The sequence below is a fragment of the Bufo gargarizans genome, chromosome 6, assembly GCF_014858855.1.
Source record: "Bufo gargarizans isolate SCDJY-AF-19 chromosome 6, ASM1485885v1, whole genome shotgun sequence".
In the NCBI taxonomy this organism is placed as follows: Eukaryota; Metazoa; Chordata; class Amphibia; order Anura; family Bufonidae; genus Bufo; species Bufo gargarizans.
This window is the reverse complement of record NC_058085.1, coordinates 276,171,062-276,185,094: the sequence shown is the minus strand read 5'-3', so window position 1 is coordinate 276,185,094 and position 14,033 is coordinate 276,171,062. Positions and strand designations below refer to the sequence as shown.

Sequence of the window (14,033 nt, the reverse complement as noted above, 5' to 3'; positions counted from 1 at the left end):
GAACCAATACAGCACACTTACACCTGGACGTCTCCAGAGGACATATCCAATTCTGGCGACAAGGGCACTTTCCAGGGTATCTACCCTGACCAATTAAATTGATTATTTTTGAGCTGGGACTGCTTACCATGGTGGGGTCCTTACTTTTCTTTTTTTTCATCTTTTGTATCTATTGTGTTACTTTGTACATAATTTATGTGTGCTGTTCCTGTATCGTCTTCTGAGGAACCATTTATAGTGAGGAAATGTGTCAGGATACCTGGCAGGGATCCTTACTCTCCCGCAGCTCTTACAATAGCTTTTCCAGGTTCATCATATTAATCAATTACCCTTTGTATTGGTATTTGATCAGTGGTGATCCGACACAATGCACCCCCACAATCATATAAATACCAACACCTGGGACTTACATAAGACCCACCTATTTTCAGCCTAGAATAGACCAAATTTGCTGGAACTGTCTCTAACAATTAGAGACTATTGGCAAGAATGTGATTAGCTGTATAGACCATCAATATCAGTATCTCGGAAAAACCCTTTAAGTTGGACTGAAAATTTTCTAGAATTTTTCCTTAAAGTAATTTCCCAAAAGCAAATATGGATAAGTAAAACATGTGCTATGTTACTCAAAATTTAACTGAGGGATGAGTCAATGATGGAGTTTCCCTTTAAAAGGTAGATCTCTCTATATATGATAACCAAGCATTATGCAGCAATTATTAGTTGGAAAAATGGATCCTAATGAGACTCAGAAAAGGTCACATCAATTATTCATTTTCCTTCCTACAGTCCATTCACACTACTCTCGTAGAAAATGCCTTTTCTTGTCCGCAATTGCGGACAAGAATAGGACATGTTCTATTTTTTTGCGGAACGGAAGTGCGCATCCGCAAATGCGGATGCGGACAGCACATTCCGGCCCCATTGAAAATGAATAGGTCCGCACCTGTTCTGCAAAATTGCGGAACGGATGCGGACCCATTTTGCGGACGTGTGAATGGACCCTAACATGGGGGAAGGTAAAATCAAATCAAGCATAAAGGCTCCTTTACATGAGCTGACACATCAAACAGTTCTTGGGAACGAACCGTTCGTTCTCAATAATATCCAATCCACATGTGGTATCAAGGGGAAACTTTTGTAAGGAACCCCGACAAATGAGGGACAGTTAAAATGGGGAGGAATGATGGAGTAACTAAGTGAGCTGGGCAAGGAAAGGATATGGATCTCAAAGCCTTTAGGAGGAAAATACACAAGGGACTTACTGCTGATGGTGGTCATGGAGAACTGAGGCCCCATTCCAAGGCTTAGTACTTGTTCTGGCCATGGGTAAGATTTACAGTATACACCGATCAGCCATAACATTAAAGCCTAATCATGTGGAGGTTACCATTGTGCCACCAAATCAGCTCTAACCCATTATGGCATAGACTCCTCAAGATCTCTGATGGGGGTCCTATGTTACTGGGTAAAAATACATTAGCAGCAAATCCTTTAAAGACCTGGACATCCATGGATCGGACCTGTTTTTCTGGTACATCCCACAGATGGCTTGGATTGAGATGTAGCAGGGAGCATTATTTCACTGAAAGAAGCCACTGCCATTATGGACTACCATTGTCATGATGCGGTGTACGTGGTCTGCAACAATGTTCTTGGTTTGCAGTGATGCATTCCCATACTACGTCCTAATGCCTTCTCTTTCAAACATGATTCATCACATCAGGTCACCTTCTTTCATTCCTCCAGTTCCTATGCTCATGTGCCCATTGTAGGTGCCTTTGGCAGTGAACAGGGGTCAACACTGGCACTCTGAAAGGTCTGCAAATACGATGCCCCATATTCAGAAAACTGGACTGTATGTCCTGACACCTTTCTATGCGCCAGCTGTCTGAGATTTTTATATTGATGGACTATTCTAAGAACAGGCCATCAATTTTAAAATGGCGGACAACCCCTTTAACTTTTTCAGCAATTTATGCTATAGTGGCTCTTCTGAGGGACTGGACTGGAATGATGAGCTTTTGTGCCTCACGTGGTAAGTACTCACTACTGCATGCCAGGAACACCCCACAAGACCTGTACTTTTGGAGATGATATGATGCAACTGACTAGCCATCACAATCTGGCCCTTAGGAAAATCAGTGGGGTTCATTTCAGCCGTCAGTGGTTTTCATATTACGTGCTGGTTTACTTTCTGCTCTCAGTGACCGTGCTTTCACTAAGTAATAATGAACAGGAAATGAAGGAGATTATTGATTGTTTTTTATTTTTGGGCCGGGTTAGGTTTGTTAATTAAAATAGTCCTTGTGCTACTCAATACATTGATTTAAGCTATGGGGGGGCGTTCACTTTGTACAGAACTTTTCTGTATGTGTCATCAGAAAATGACCTATAGCTTAAATCAATTTTTATAGACTTTTTAGAATTTTCCTTATTACTTTGTTATGCCCTATCTATATTTAAAAAATTTTTTTTAAATCATTCACACTGGTTTCTAGACCTAAAATATGTCAAGACTTCCTGTTCTTTCAGAGCAGCCACATGCGCCATAGATACAAAGGACAAGAGCAGACCTCATTGACTTCTATGGGAGAGTTTTCTAGGCATGCTCTGTGACCTGTGCAGAGGTCAGGAGGGAGTAGATAAGCTGTGATATCACCTATTGTGAATGGTGGGTCATGTGTTATTTATTACAGAGCTGATAACTGTCATTGTAATCATCTGTCTATGATGATAATGTGATGGCTACTGAGAATTTACCTGTACAGTACACAGGAAGTCTTCGACATATTATTAGGCCTAGTGGTCAGTGTGAAAAACTTCATGATTTTTTCAGAGAGTGCCATGAAAAATGAAAACAATAATAAAAAAATATAAACTTTTTTAACATAAAAATGTGATGTAAGCAATAGGTCATTTTCTGATGACCCATTCCTTTTAAACACTGTATGATGTGAACAAATGCAACAGTTAGACAATGTTTAAGGCTGGGTTCAGACCTGAGCGTTTTACAGCGCGTTCCTACACGCTGTAAAACGCTCAACAGGCAAGAGCCAATGATTCCCTATGGGAATGGTTCTCATCTGAGCGTTTTACAGCGTGTACGATCGGGTAAAATGCCCGACGCCCCAAGAAGTACAGGAGCTTCTTTGGGGCGGCTTGTCGCGCGTTCCCGTACATAGACTTCCGGGAACGCGCGACAATGGGCGTTCGCTTGTTCCGGAGCCGCGATTGTAAACGCGCATACAATCGCGCATACAGAGCGCTCCATCCCGTACGCTCAGGTGTGAACGCAGAGTTACTCTTTCTGGTTCTGGCTCTGCTGCAAGGAAACATGATATCTTCTCTTCTGATGAGATCTTCAAGGTCTTCCATTTAAATCTAGCCCAGTGTTCACTAAGTCTTCCTGATGTGCACACAGTTTCTGGCTCCTATTTATTGTGTGTTGATGTTGACTACTGCTCGTATCTGATCCTGACCTCAATTTTGTTTTTGACTGTGCATCTACGTACCTATAGGGCACGGATTAGCAACCTCCTGCACTTCAGATGTTTTGAAACTACAACTCCCAAAATGCTCCATTCACTTCTATGGGAGTTGTGAGAACAGCTGAGCATGTTTCACAGCGGCTGGAGTGCCGAAGGTTGCTAATCACTGCTATTGGGCATCCTCTGGCTCTGACTTTGGCTACGTTCCTGACCATGCTCTCATCTTGTCTTTTGGCCTTTTGTCTTTTCACTGTTATACTGGTGATGACCGTTGACTATGTTCCAGACTACTCTACTGTCCTGAATCACTGCTGCATCAGCTGCCAACTGGTGACCCTGCAGTTAAATCCACATCCCTCTACAGGGGGTTTGGGGTGAAGAACAGGGATTCTTTAGACTCCGCACCTTAGTCTAGCCAGTGCTAGACTGACCAAAATTGGTTGCAGCCATAAGAATCCACTTTGTAGTCATGTGAATTGTTACACTGCAGAATTCTGATTTTATAGAGAACAGGTATTTACTAGAGCAGATATGCCAAGAGGTACTAGTACTTGTACCAAGTTCAGATCTTATTGTCTAACCCCTTGAATCATCAAGATACTATATATGCACTATATATATATATATATATATATATATATATGCACACCCAGTGCACGTTCACCAACCCCCTCAGTCTCTTCCTGTCCCGATTCCGCACTCCCAACATTTTTGTTAATACTAGCCTTTTAGGAAGTCTGTTTAGGTAGTCCTGCAGCAGAGAATACACGATGTGCTGAAACAGTACTGTATGTGCCACTTTACAATATCAATATTGTCACTGGTGGTTCCAGTAGTCAGACATGGTGCATTCTAATGGTGCCAGTGTCCGTGAGGGAAGAAGCTTTTTCACACATGAAAGATGTGGCTGAATGGTGTATGCTTGTCCTTGTCATTGGTGAGAATGTGCATTGACTTTTGAAAAACAATTGTAATTGCAAAAATTCATGATTTTTAATGTTGGAGACAATAAGACCTGAATGTTAAATTTGTAAACCTGTTTAATTACTGCTTCCTCCATGATACAATGGAACAATGTCATATTGCACTTTGACGCTGCTGGTTTTGTAAATACATAGCAGTCACACTCAAGCCCTGGTGCTTAAGGTGGTCCAATACATCTCTGCCTCATGAGAATACACCAGAATTATAGTATGTGGGGGGCCTTGTTTCAGATATTGAATAGGAACACAGTTGCCATAGGCGGAATTCTTTTGGTACTGTATACCAAATTTAGCTATAAAATATAAATACATAAAAAGCTGACGTCTTCATGGATGACATTGTCTTCTACTAAGAATATGTGAACATTTACCTTCATACTCAATTTTCCTCTTCTCCAGCTCTGCCTCTACTTGGTCTAAGACCATGGCTAGTTCAATCAAGATTTTATTCAGGTTGTTCACATTGTCATGTTCCAGGATTTTTGCCTTAAGAAAGGAATAGCAGCATTAGGCATATGGAGTGTGGGACTATAACCATTAAAGATGCAATTATAAGTTCTATCTAATGTGTATTATCTCATAATATCAAATTCCCATAGAGAGTGGCACAAGTTTTTCTAAAGCCCTGTGCAGATGGCATATTACTGTGTCCTAGTGGCACTAGGGATGTCACAGTACTGTTGAAGCTTGACAATAGGGTCAAAACCACATCACTGGCAGTTTAGACATCTCCTACAACTACTTAATTGTAGTGAAGTCTAGAAATTGGGCAATGTATGAGCCAAGAACAATTTATTTTTTATTTTTTTGTTTTGTAATATGTTTAATAAGCAACAGGCGTCTGAAGAAATGCTATAGGGGAGATAATGCATTCTATGATGTCCAATGGTGTCAAGTAATACACAGATGCCCTAGGACAGGGATGGCCAACCTGAGGCTCTTTAACTGTTGCAAAACTACAATTTCCAGCATGCCCACACTGCCTACAGCTTTCAGCCTGCAGCAGGGCATGGTGGGAGTTGTAGTTTTGCAACAGCTGGAGAGCCGCAGGTTGGCCATCCCTGCCCTAGGACTACCATCACAAGAGCATCCTGTAGCGTTTCTCCATTCTGCCTAACAGATGGGGTCCCAAGCTAATGACTCCCCACTATTTACCAAGTAAGGCCTAAATGAATTACACGACAGGATAAATAAATAACTTACCATTAACTTTTTATGTTTGGAAAGGTATGGCTCTGTTAGTTGAGACTCTTCGTTATCAAGTTTCAAGAGTTCGGTGGTGGCATTGGCAAGGTGCCCTGAGGAGTTAATAATAAGGAATTTCATATTTCAGTTGAAAACAATAATAGACAGAAAATACAGATGTTGCTCTGGGCATTAGAAGCAAAGATCCCCTCAATACTAGATAGACATGCCTTAATAAGTCATATGGAAAGGTTAGATTTCTAGGTTATGGCCACTTCTCAGGGTACCTGGGATATTCTGTTTTTGAACACTTGTCCACTCATGGTTACCCAAGAACAACACTGATACTGACTGGAATGTATGGGAATTGAATATTAGTAAATAACATAAATATACAGTCATCCCTCAAGTTACAATATTAATTGGTTCCAAGACCATTGTATGTAGAAACCATTGTAACTTGAGTTATCTGTTAAGGGCCCTTTACACAGGCAGAGCATCTTAAAGATAATTACTAAAATTACTAGGAATGCTCGTTAGCAATTATCTGGTGGTGTAAATGTACTGACGATTACCCGATGTAAGAGCGAAACGCTCGTTCATCAGGTAATCCTATCGTTTGTGCGTTCACAACAATCATTGCTTGCTGACAGCAGATCATGCTGTGCAATTGGGAAGAGCGATGGGAATGGTGATCACTCCTCCCCATACTCTGAAGGAGATCTCTGCATGTAAATGCAGCTGTCTCCTCCAGCAGAGAGCAGCAGATTTCGGTAAGGAACGCTTCCGTCCTGATGAACTGCTGCTTTGTCATCCCATGTAAAGGGACCTTGACAAAGTTCTTAACTGTCATTCAAGATAAGAGAAAATGGAGATTTAAGAAAAATAAGCAGAAAACTAAGACAGATAAAACAAGTCCTTACATATCACAGTCAGGAATGGCTGCTAGCTAGCAACTAAGACAACTGTTTTACCAGAGAAGTGGTCTTGAATGTTTGGACCTGAGTCTGAGGAATTGTAGTTTGACTCTAGTTTCAACTTATGGAGGGTCAGAAAAGACCATTGTATGTTAAAACTATTGTACCTTGAGGTATCACATATATATATATATATATATACACACACCGATACAGTGCTTGTCTTCCTAAAATAAAGATCACGACTTCCAACTTATTGGAAACCTGTTATAATTGACTTCTAATGATCTTCCTAGGGGCAGTCAGCTAACAAGGCCACTTACTGCGAATCTCCGCTGTGGCATACTTTGGGATCATGGAATCTGTGGTGAGCTCTGGGTGAAGAATACATCCATGAGTGTAGGCATCCATTGGCAGGCTCTCTAGGGTTTCTCTGTATTGAAGAACCCTGGAGTGAAGGAGGCTTCCAGCTTCTGGTATTAACTGTGGAATGAGTTCTGGAATGCAAATATAATATGAGTTTTATCGAAGGCCACAAACCATCAAATAGAGCACACAACAAAGATTGAGCCAGATAGCTAATCAAAACACTTTACTGATACAACGAGAGAATCAGTATAACAAGCAGCAGCTTAAAGGGGTTATCTCATGAAAAGTCTGTGCAATGAATAGGGCCTTTCAAATTAAGCATTATTACAATATTCATGCAATAAAAATATTGTTTGGTTCTTTATGTACTGCAACGATGTCTTTGGTAAAGTACTGGAAGGGGGTTTATATCTCTCCCAGACTGCTCAGATGGGTGAGATAAAAGGAATCCAGAAGGCTTTATGGTTTCAGTAAAGTTCAGTTTGCTGAAAGCGGTTTATTCAGACTTTATTTATGGGTTAGATTTTCCATTCCACCTAACCCTAGTACAGCTATTCCCCCTAGCCTGAGGTGTTCTCAGGTGTAGCCACTGGGACTGTTAATGGGGAATAAATAGAGGCTGTCCGTCTGGGTCAGAGCCTTGAAGCCTGTCTCCTGGGAACAGTTTGATCTACATGGGATTTGTACCTAGGTGAGGTAGAAACCTGGCCAGGACTTAATGCTTATGTATATTTTGGTGCCATGATTTCACCCCATGTGCTTGTATAACTTGGATGTCTTGGTTTGTGCTGGATCCAAATAAATAGAGTTTGGACTTTTAAGACCGCTGATTCCAGTGACGTCTTACATTTTCCTTGCTGATATTCAGTGGTGGACTCTCATGCTTCCCTGCTCCCTTCCTCTTGTAAGTGTAAGCGATCTCATAATGTTGTGGCCCAGACACCCTTCATTCATCCCTATTTCTAAATTCACCTGGGAGATGCAGGTGCTTGATTATCTCATGTGACAAGCTGCTGTCCGTCCACAAAAAGCAAAGAAAGTCCTCCAAGCAGATAAGTGAGTGAGATAACCCCTTTAACAAATATAGCCATATTTCAATTACAGTCAGGTCTATCCTGCTCCTGTTTTATTGCTAACCTTCAGCCTTCACGCCTCATGTTCATTTAGAAGTCACAAGGTTCAATGAAGCCAACAAGCAGCAATAATTTAGGCCTTTACCAGTGTTAACAGCTGGCTGCTCCCAGATGGCATCTTAAGAAGGAAATTAAACAGTGAACAGAGAGCAGGGCAATGCAGGAAATACACATAAAAGTATGGCTCCCTTTACGTACTCTATTGTACAATCTGTTTACCACATATTATAGATGGAACCAGGCAGACAGCAAAGCAGCAAAGGATTTATTGACACAGAAATCTCACTTTCCAAATACGACCATCAGCAATTACAGGTCATTCTTCTTTCTGGTGAAACATTTTGGCAGGCTCCCCCGAACCCTAGAGTTTCAGAGAGCCCTGGTTCAGAATCACTGTCACATACTAATAGACAACTGGTTGAGGTTATAAAGGAGACAAAGTCCTACAGCAAGGCGGTGTAAGTGAGGTAGGTGGTCACCTAGAACTTCATTACTTAGTTGTTTAATGGTGTTGGCCATGGAGAAGAAACCATCTGCAGGTGTTTAACTCTTAATAGATAAAAGGACAAAGCCAACCTTGGTTGGGCCCCCTTTCAACCTATGTATTCCATTGCCACTGACAGCTGTTGACAATTAGCTACTTCATCAATTAATTAAGCGATGGGTGTGTTGATGACATTTGTCCTGGGGGTTAAAGAGGGCCTTTCATGGGTCCAAACATTATAAAATAAGTATCAGGATACGTAGGACATAGTGCAGGGATCTAACTGTACTTACTATTTTTTCTGGGCGCCGCTGCATTCGCCCGCTGTGGCCCCCGTTGTATTTTCCTGCCTGGTATGCTAATTTTAAAATCGGAATAATGAGGAGGAGACTGAGTCTTTCTCCGTGGGCGTTGTCCAATCGCAGCAGAGAGCGTCACAGCCAGGGAGAAAAAAACCTCACCTTCTCCCTGGCTGTGACGCTCTGCGCTGCGATTGGACAGCGCTACAGCCAGGGAGAAGGAGACGCCCAAGGAGAAAGACTCAGTCTCCTCCTCATTATTCTGATGCTAAAATTAGCATACCAAGCGGGAGAATACAACGGGGCTCACAGCGGGCGAACGCCGCAGAGCCCAGAAAAAATAGTAAGTGCAGATCCTACGTATCCTGATACTTAGTTTATAATGCCTGGACCCATGAAAGGTCCTCTTTAAGGGTATGCCTAGTCCAGACTAATTTATCTTGAGAATTTTTGGAGAAAAAATACAGGACTTTACCTCCCACAAAATTGTTCTCAATGTAGTCTATGATCTGGTTATAGTCACTTATGATGTTATCTCCATGGATTACCACTGGCACTTCCTCCCCAAGATTGAGTCTCATGAACCACGGCTCTTTCTGTTCTGCCAAGGGCAGGCTGACATCTCGCTCATCACATGGCAAACCTTTTTCTGCAATCACGAGACGTATCTGCAAGAGGAGAAGATGATCTTGGTACATTCAAAAGACATGTTTTCACTGTGACAATGGCTATATGTGCATTGCGGACATGATGTGCAATGTGGATGAGGCCCTACTAATACCAAGTGCCTCTGTAACAACTGCTTTAGGCAATGATTTTATTGTCAGTGACATTCAAAGGAACATGATTGACATTGCCTACACTGGATGTCCAATAACTTCTAGCCATTCCCATAAGACACAATGTCACGGGTGCTGTGTGGGTGGGAAACTCCACACCGAGCACAGGAGGAAAGGGGACAGGAACTAGGCCAGAAAACTAGGGTAAAGGAGAAGGTCACCTCCTAGAACAGCCCTATTCCTAGTCCTGACTAGCTATCAGTATGAAATGACTTCAATGGTAGGAAAGTTCATACACAGGAACCTAGAGCCCTAATTTAGTGACAGGACTTGAGACAACCTATTCCTCCACCAGAAGGATGAACAGGAGTCTCCCTCAGGCCTAAATACAAAAGACAGGGAAATACAACAAACGAAATACAAATAAGGAAGACGACGACACTTAACTTCACATGGAGCAAAGGCAGCGCCAGGAGCTCAACCGAGAACCAACAACCAGCTAGCCCAGAGTGCAGAAACGGAAGCTATAAACCGCACGCCCTGAAGGGGTAAGCAGTAATAAATAGGGAAAGTTAACCCCTTAAGGACCCATGACGTACATGTACGTCATTTCTTTCCGGGACCTAAAGACCTGTGACGTACATGTACTTCATGGGAATTGGGCGGGTGCAGGAGCTGCGTCCGGCCAATCCGCAGCAGGGGTCCGGCAGTCACTGATAGCCGGACCCCTGCTGCATGCGCCGGCATTGGTGAAATCACCGATGCAGGAGCATTAACCCTTCATCTGCCGCGGTCAGCGCTGACCGCGGCATGTGCAATGTCGGGCGGGGATCGGAGCTGCCATCGGGTACCCGTGCTGCTGTGACGGGGACCTGATGGCATGGAAGGCAGTGCAATGCCTTCCTTAGGCATCGGTGCTGCCATTCGGTGGAGAGCCTGTGAGATCCAGCCCCCTGGATCTCACAGGCAGGAAGCTGTATGAGTAATACACACTCTATTACACATACAGCCAATGCATTCCAATACAGAAGTATTGGAATGCATTGTAAAGGGGATCTTTGTCACCTTACATCACTAAAAGTACAACACCAAGCAATCAAAAAGGCATATGCCCGCCAAAATATGGAGACACTAAAACATAGTTTTGTTGGGTTTTAAAAATGCTGTTATTGTGTAAAACTTAAGTAAATAAAAAAAGTATACCTATTAAGCATCACCACGTCCCTAACAACCTGCCATATAAAAATATCACATGGCCTAACCCCTCAGGTTAACACCGTAAAAAGAAATCAATAAAAACGGTGTAAAAAAAGCAATTTTTGGTCACCTTATATCACAAAAAGTGTAATAGCAAGCGATCAAAAAGTCATATGCACCCCAAAATTGTGCCAATCTAACAGGCATCTCATCCCACAAAAATGGTACCCTACCTAAGATAATCGCCCAAAAACTGAAAAAACTATGGCTCTCAGAATATGGAGACACTAAAACATGTTTTTTTTTTTTTCAAAAATTATATTATTGTGTAAAAAATAATATAAAAGTATACATATTAGGTATTGCCACGTCCCTAACAACCGTCTCTATAAAATTACCACATGACCTAACCCCTTAGGTGAACACCGTAAAAAATTTAAAATAAAAACTGTGTAAAAAAAGCATTTTTCTGTCACCTTACATTACAAAAAGTGTAATAGCAAGCAATCAAAAAGTCATATGCACCCCCAAAATAGTGCCAATCAAACCGTCATTTTATCTCGCAAAAATCATACCCTACCTAAGATAATCACCCAAAAACTGAAAAAACTATGGCTCTCAGACTATGGAGACACTAAAACATGATTTTTTTTGTTTCAAAAATGAAATCATTGTGTAAAACTTACATAAATAAAAAAAAGTTGACATATTAGATATCGCTGCGCCCGTAATAACCTGCTCTATAAAACTATAACACGACCTAACCCCTCAGGTAAATACAGTGAAAAAAAAATGGTGTGAAAAAAGCAATTTTTTGTCACCTTACATCACAAAAAGTGTAATAGCAAGTGATCAAAAAGTCATATGCACCCCAAAATAGTGCCAATCAAACCGTCATCTCATCCCACAAAATGGTATCCTACCTAAGATAATCGCCCAAAAACTGAAAAAACTATGGCTTTCAGAATATGGAGACACTAAAACATGATTTTTATTTTTGTTTCAAAAATAATATTGTGTAAAACTTAAATAAATAAAAAAAAGTATACATATTAGGTATTTCCATGTCCATAACTACCGGCTCTATAAAAATACCACATGACCTAACCCCTCAGGTGAACACCGTAAACAAAGTTAAATAAAAACTGTGTAAAAAAAGCCATTTTTTGCCACCTTACATCATATAAAGTGTAATAGTAAGCGATCAAAAAGTCATATGCACCCTATAATAGTACCAATCAGTCATCTCATCCCGAAAAAAATGAGCCCCTACACAAGACAGTCACCCAAAAAATAAAGAAAACTACGGTTTTCAGAATGTGGAGACACTAAAAAATAAAAAATAAAAAATAAATGCTTTGTTATGTAAAACTGAAACAAACAACCAAAAAAGTTGTCATATCGTCGCGTCCGTAACAACCTGCTCTATAAAAAATACCACATAATCTAACCTGTCAGATGAATGTTGTAAATAACAAAAAATAAAAACGGTGCCAAAACAGCTATTTCTTGTTACCTTGCCTCACAAAAAGTGTAATATAGAGCAACCAAAAATCATATGTACCCTAAAATAGTACCAACAAAACTGCCACCTTATCCCGTAGTTTCCAAAACGGGGTAACTTTTTTGGAGTTTCTACTCTACGCTTCAAATGGGACTTGGTGTCAAAAAAACAGTCCAGCAAAATCTGCCTTCCAAAAACTGTATGGCGTTCCTTTCCTTCTGCGCAATACCGTGTGCCGTGCAGCAGTTTACGACCACATATGGGGTGTTTCTGTAACCTACAGAATCAGGGCCATAAACATTGAGTATTGTTTGGCTGTTAACCCTTGCTTTGTAACTGGAAAAAATGGATTCAAATGGAAAATCTGCCCAAAAAGTGAAATTTTGAAATTTTATCTCTATTTTCCATTAATTCTTGTGGAACACCTAAAGGGTTTACAAAGTTTGTAAAATCAGTTTTGAATACCTTGTAGTTTGTAAAATGGGGTCATTTTTGGGTGGTTTCTATTATATAAGCCTCACAAAGTGACTTCAGACTTGAACTGGTCCTGAAAAAGTGGGTTTTAGATTTTTTTAATTTTTTTTTCAAGATTTGCTTCTAAACTTCTAAGCCTTCTAACGTTCCCCAAAAATAAAATGGCATTCACAAAATGATCCAAACATGAAGTAGACATATGGGGAATGTAAAGTAATAACTATTTTGGAGGTTTTACTATCTATTTCTAAAAGTACAGAAATAAAAATTTGGAAATTTGCTAATTTTTCAAAAATTTTGGTCAATTTTGAATCTTTTTATAAATTAATTTTTTGACTCAATTTTACCACTGTCGTAAGGTACAATACATGATGGGAAAACAATCTCAGAATGGCCCGAATAAGAGTTTTAAAAGTATTCGCCACATAAAGTGACACATGTCAGATTAGCAAAAATTGGCCTGGTCCTTAAGCTTAAAAATGGCAGGGTCCTGAAGGGGTTAAATGACCAAACTAACAACACCTGCAAGAAGTGTGGTCATGACCAAAACAACACAGACACAAATGATCCACCAGGAACTAGTCAGATTAACCCATGTGTTGCCAGTCTCTCTGACCTCCTGGCACCTGTGACGGGAGTGTTCGTGACAGTACCCCCGCCCGTTCTACGGGTGACCTCTTATCTGGGTGAGACTTGTGAAAGCATTCACCAAGCGACTGGCATTCACGTCTGATGCCGGTATCCACATCCTCTCTTCTGGTCCAGAACCCTTCCAGTGGACAAGATACTGAAGAAATCCACCAAAGGTTCAACAGATCTCTTCAACAAAGATTTGTAAAACACATTATGAATTTTCAGAGCCTGAGGAAGTTCAAGACGAAAAGCTACAGGATTAATGATGGCAGTGAATTTATATAGAGCGATAAATCTTGGACTCAACTTCCAAGAAGGTAACTTCAACCTTAATGGTTCTTTGGGACAGCTACACAGAAGGTCCGGACCATTCATATGTTTCCTGTCAGCCACACGTTTATACTTGTTTCCCATATTCTTTAAATTATTTAGAATTTTTCGCCATATCGATGACAATAATGACGAAAAATTTTCTTCCTCAGGAATGTCAGAAGTATCAGAACCAGAAAATGTGCTAAACTGCAGGTGAAACCCATATCCCCCCCCCCCCCCCCCCAAAAAAAAAGGCTCCTTACCAGTGGACTT

General features: G+C 40.9%; 1 protein-coding gene across 1 annotated transcript in view; it reads right to left on the bottom strand.

Moving 5' to 3' along the window:
• The window catches only part of GDAP1L1 (ganglioside induced differentiation associated protein 1 like 1), a 95,263-nt gene that overhangs the window by 7,265 nt on the left and 73,965 nt on the right, over positions 1-14,033 (bottom strand). The window contains exons 3-6 of the mRNA XM_044298309.1: positions 9,337-9,529; positions 6,900-7,073; positions 5,678-5,772; positions 4,846-4,960 (exon numbers count right to left, since the gene is read on the bottom strand). Coding sequence (XP_044154244.1) covers positions 4,846-4,960; positions 5,678-5,772; positions 6,900-7,073; positions 9,337-9,529 — 577 coding nt within the window. The remainder of the gene's footprint in view (positions 1-4,845; positions 4,961-5,677; positions 5,773-6,899; positions 7,074-9,336; positions 9,530-14,033) is intronic.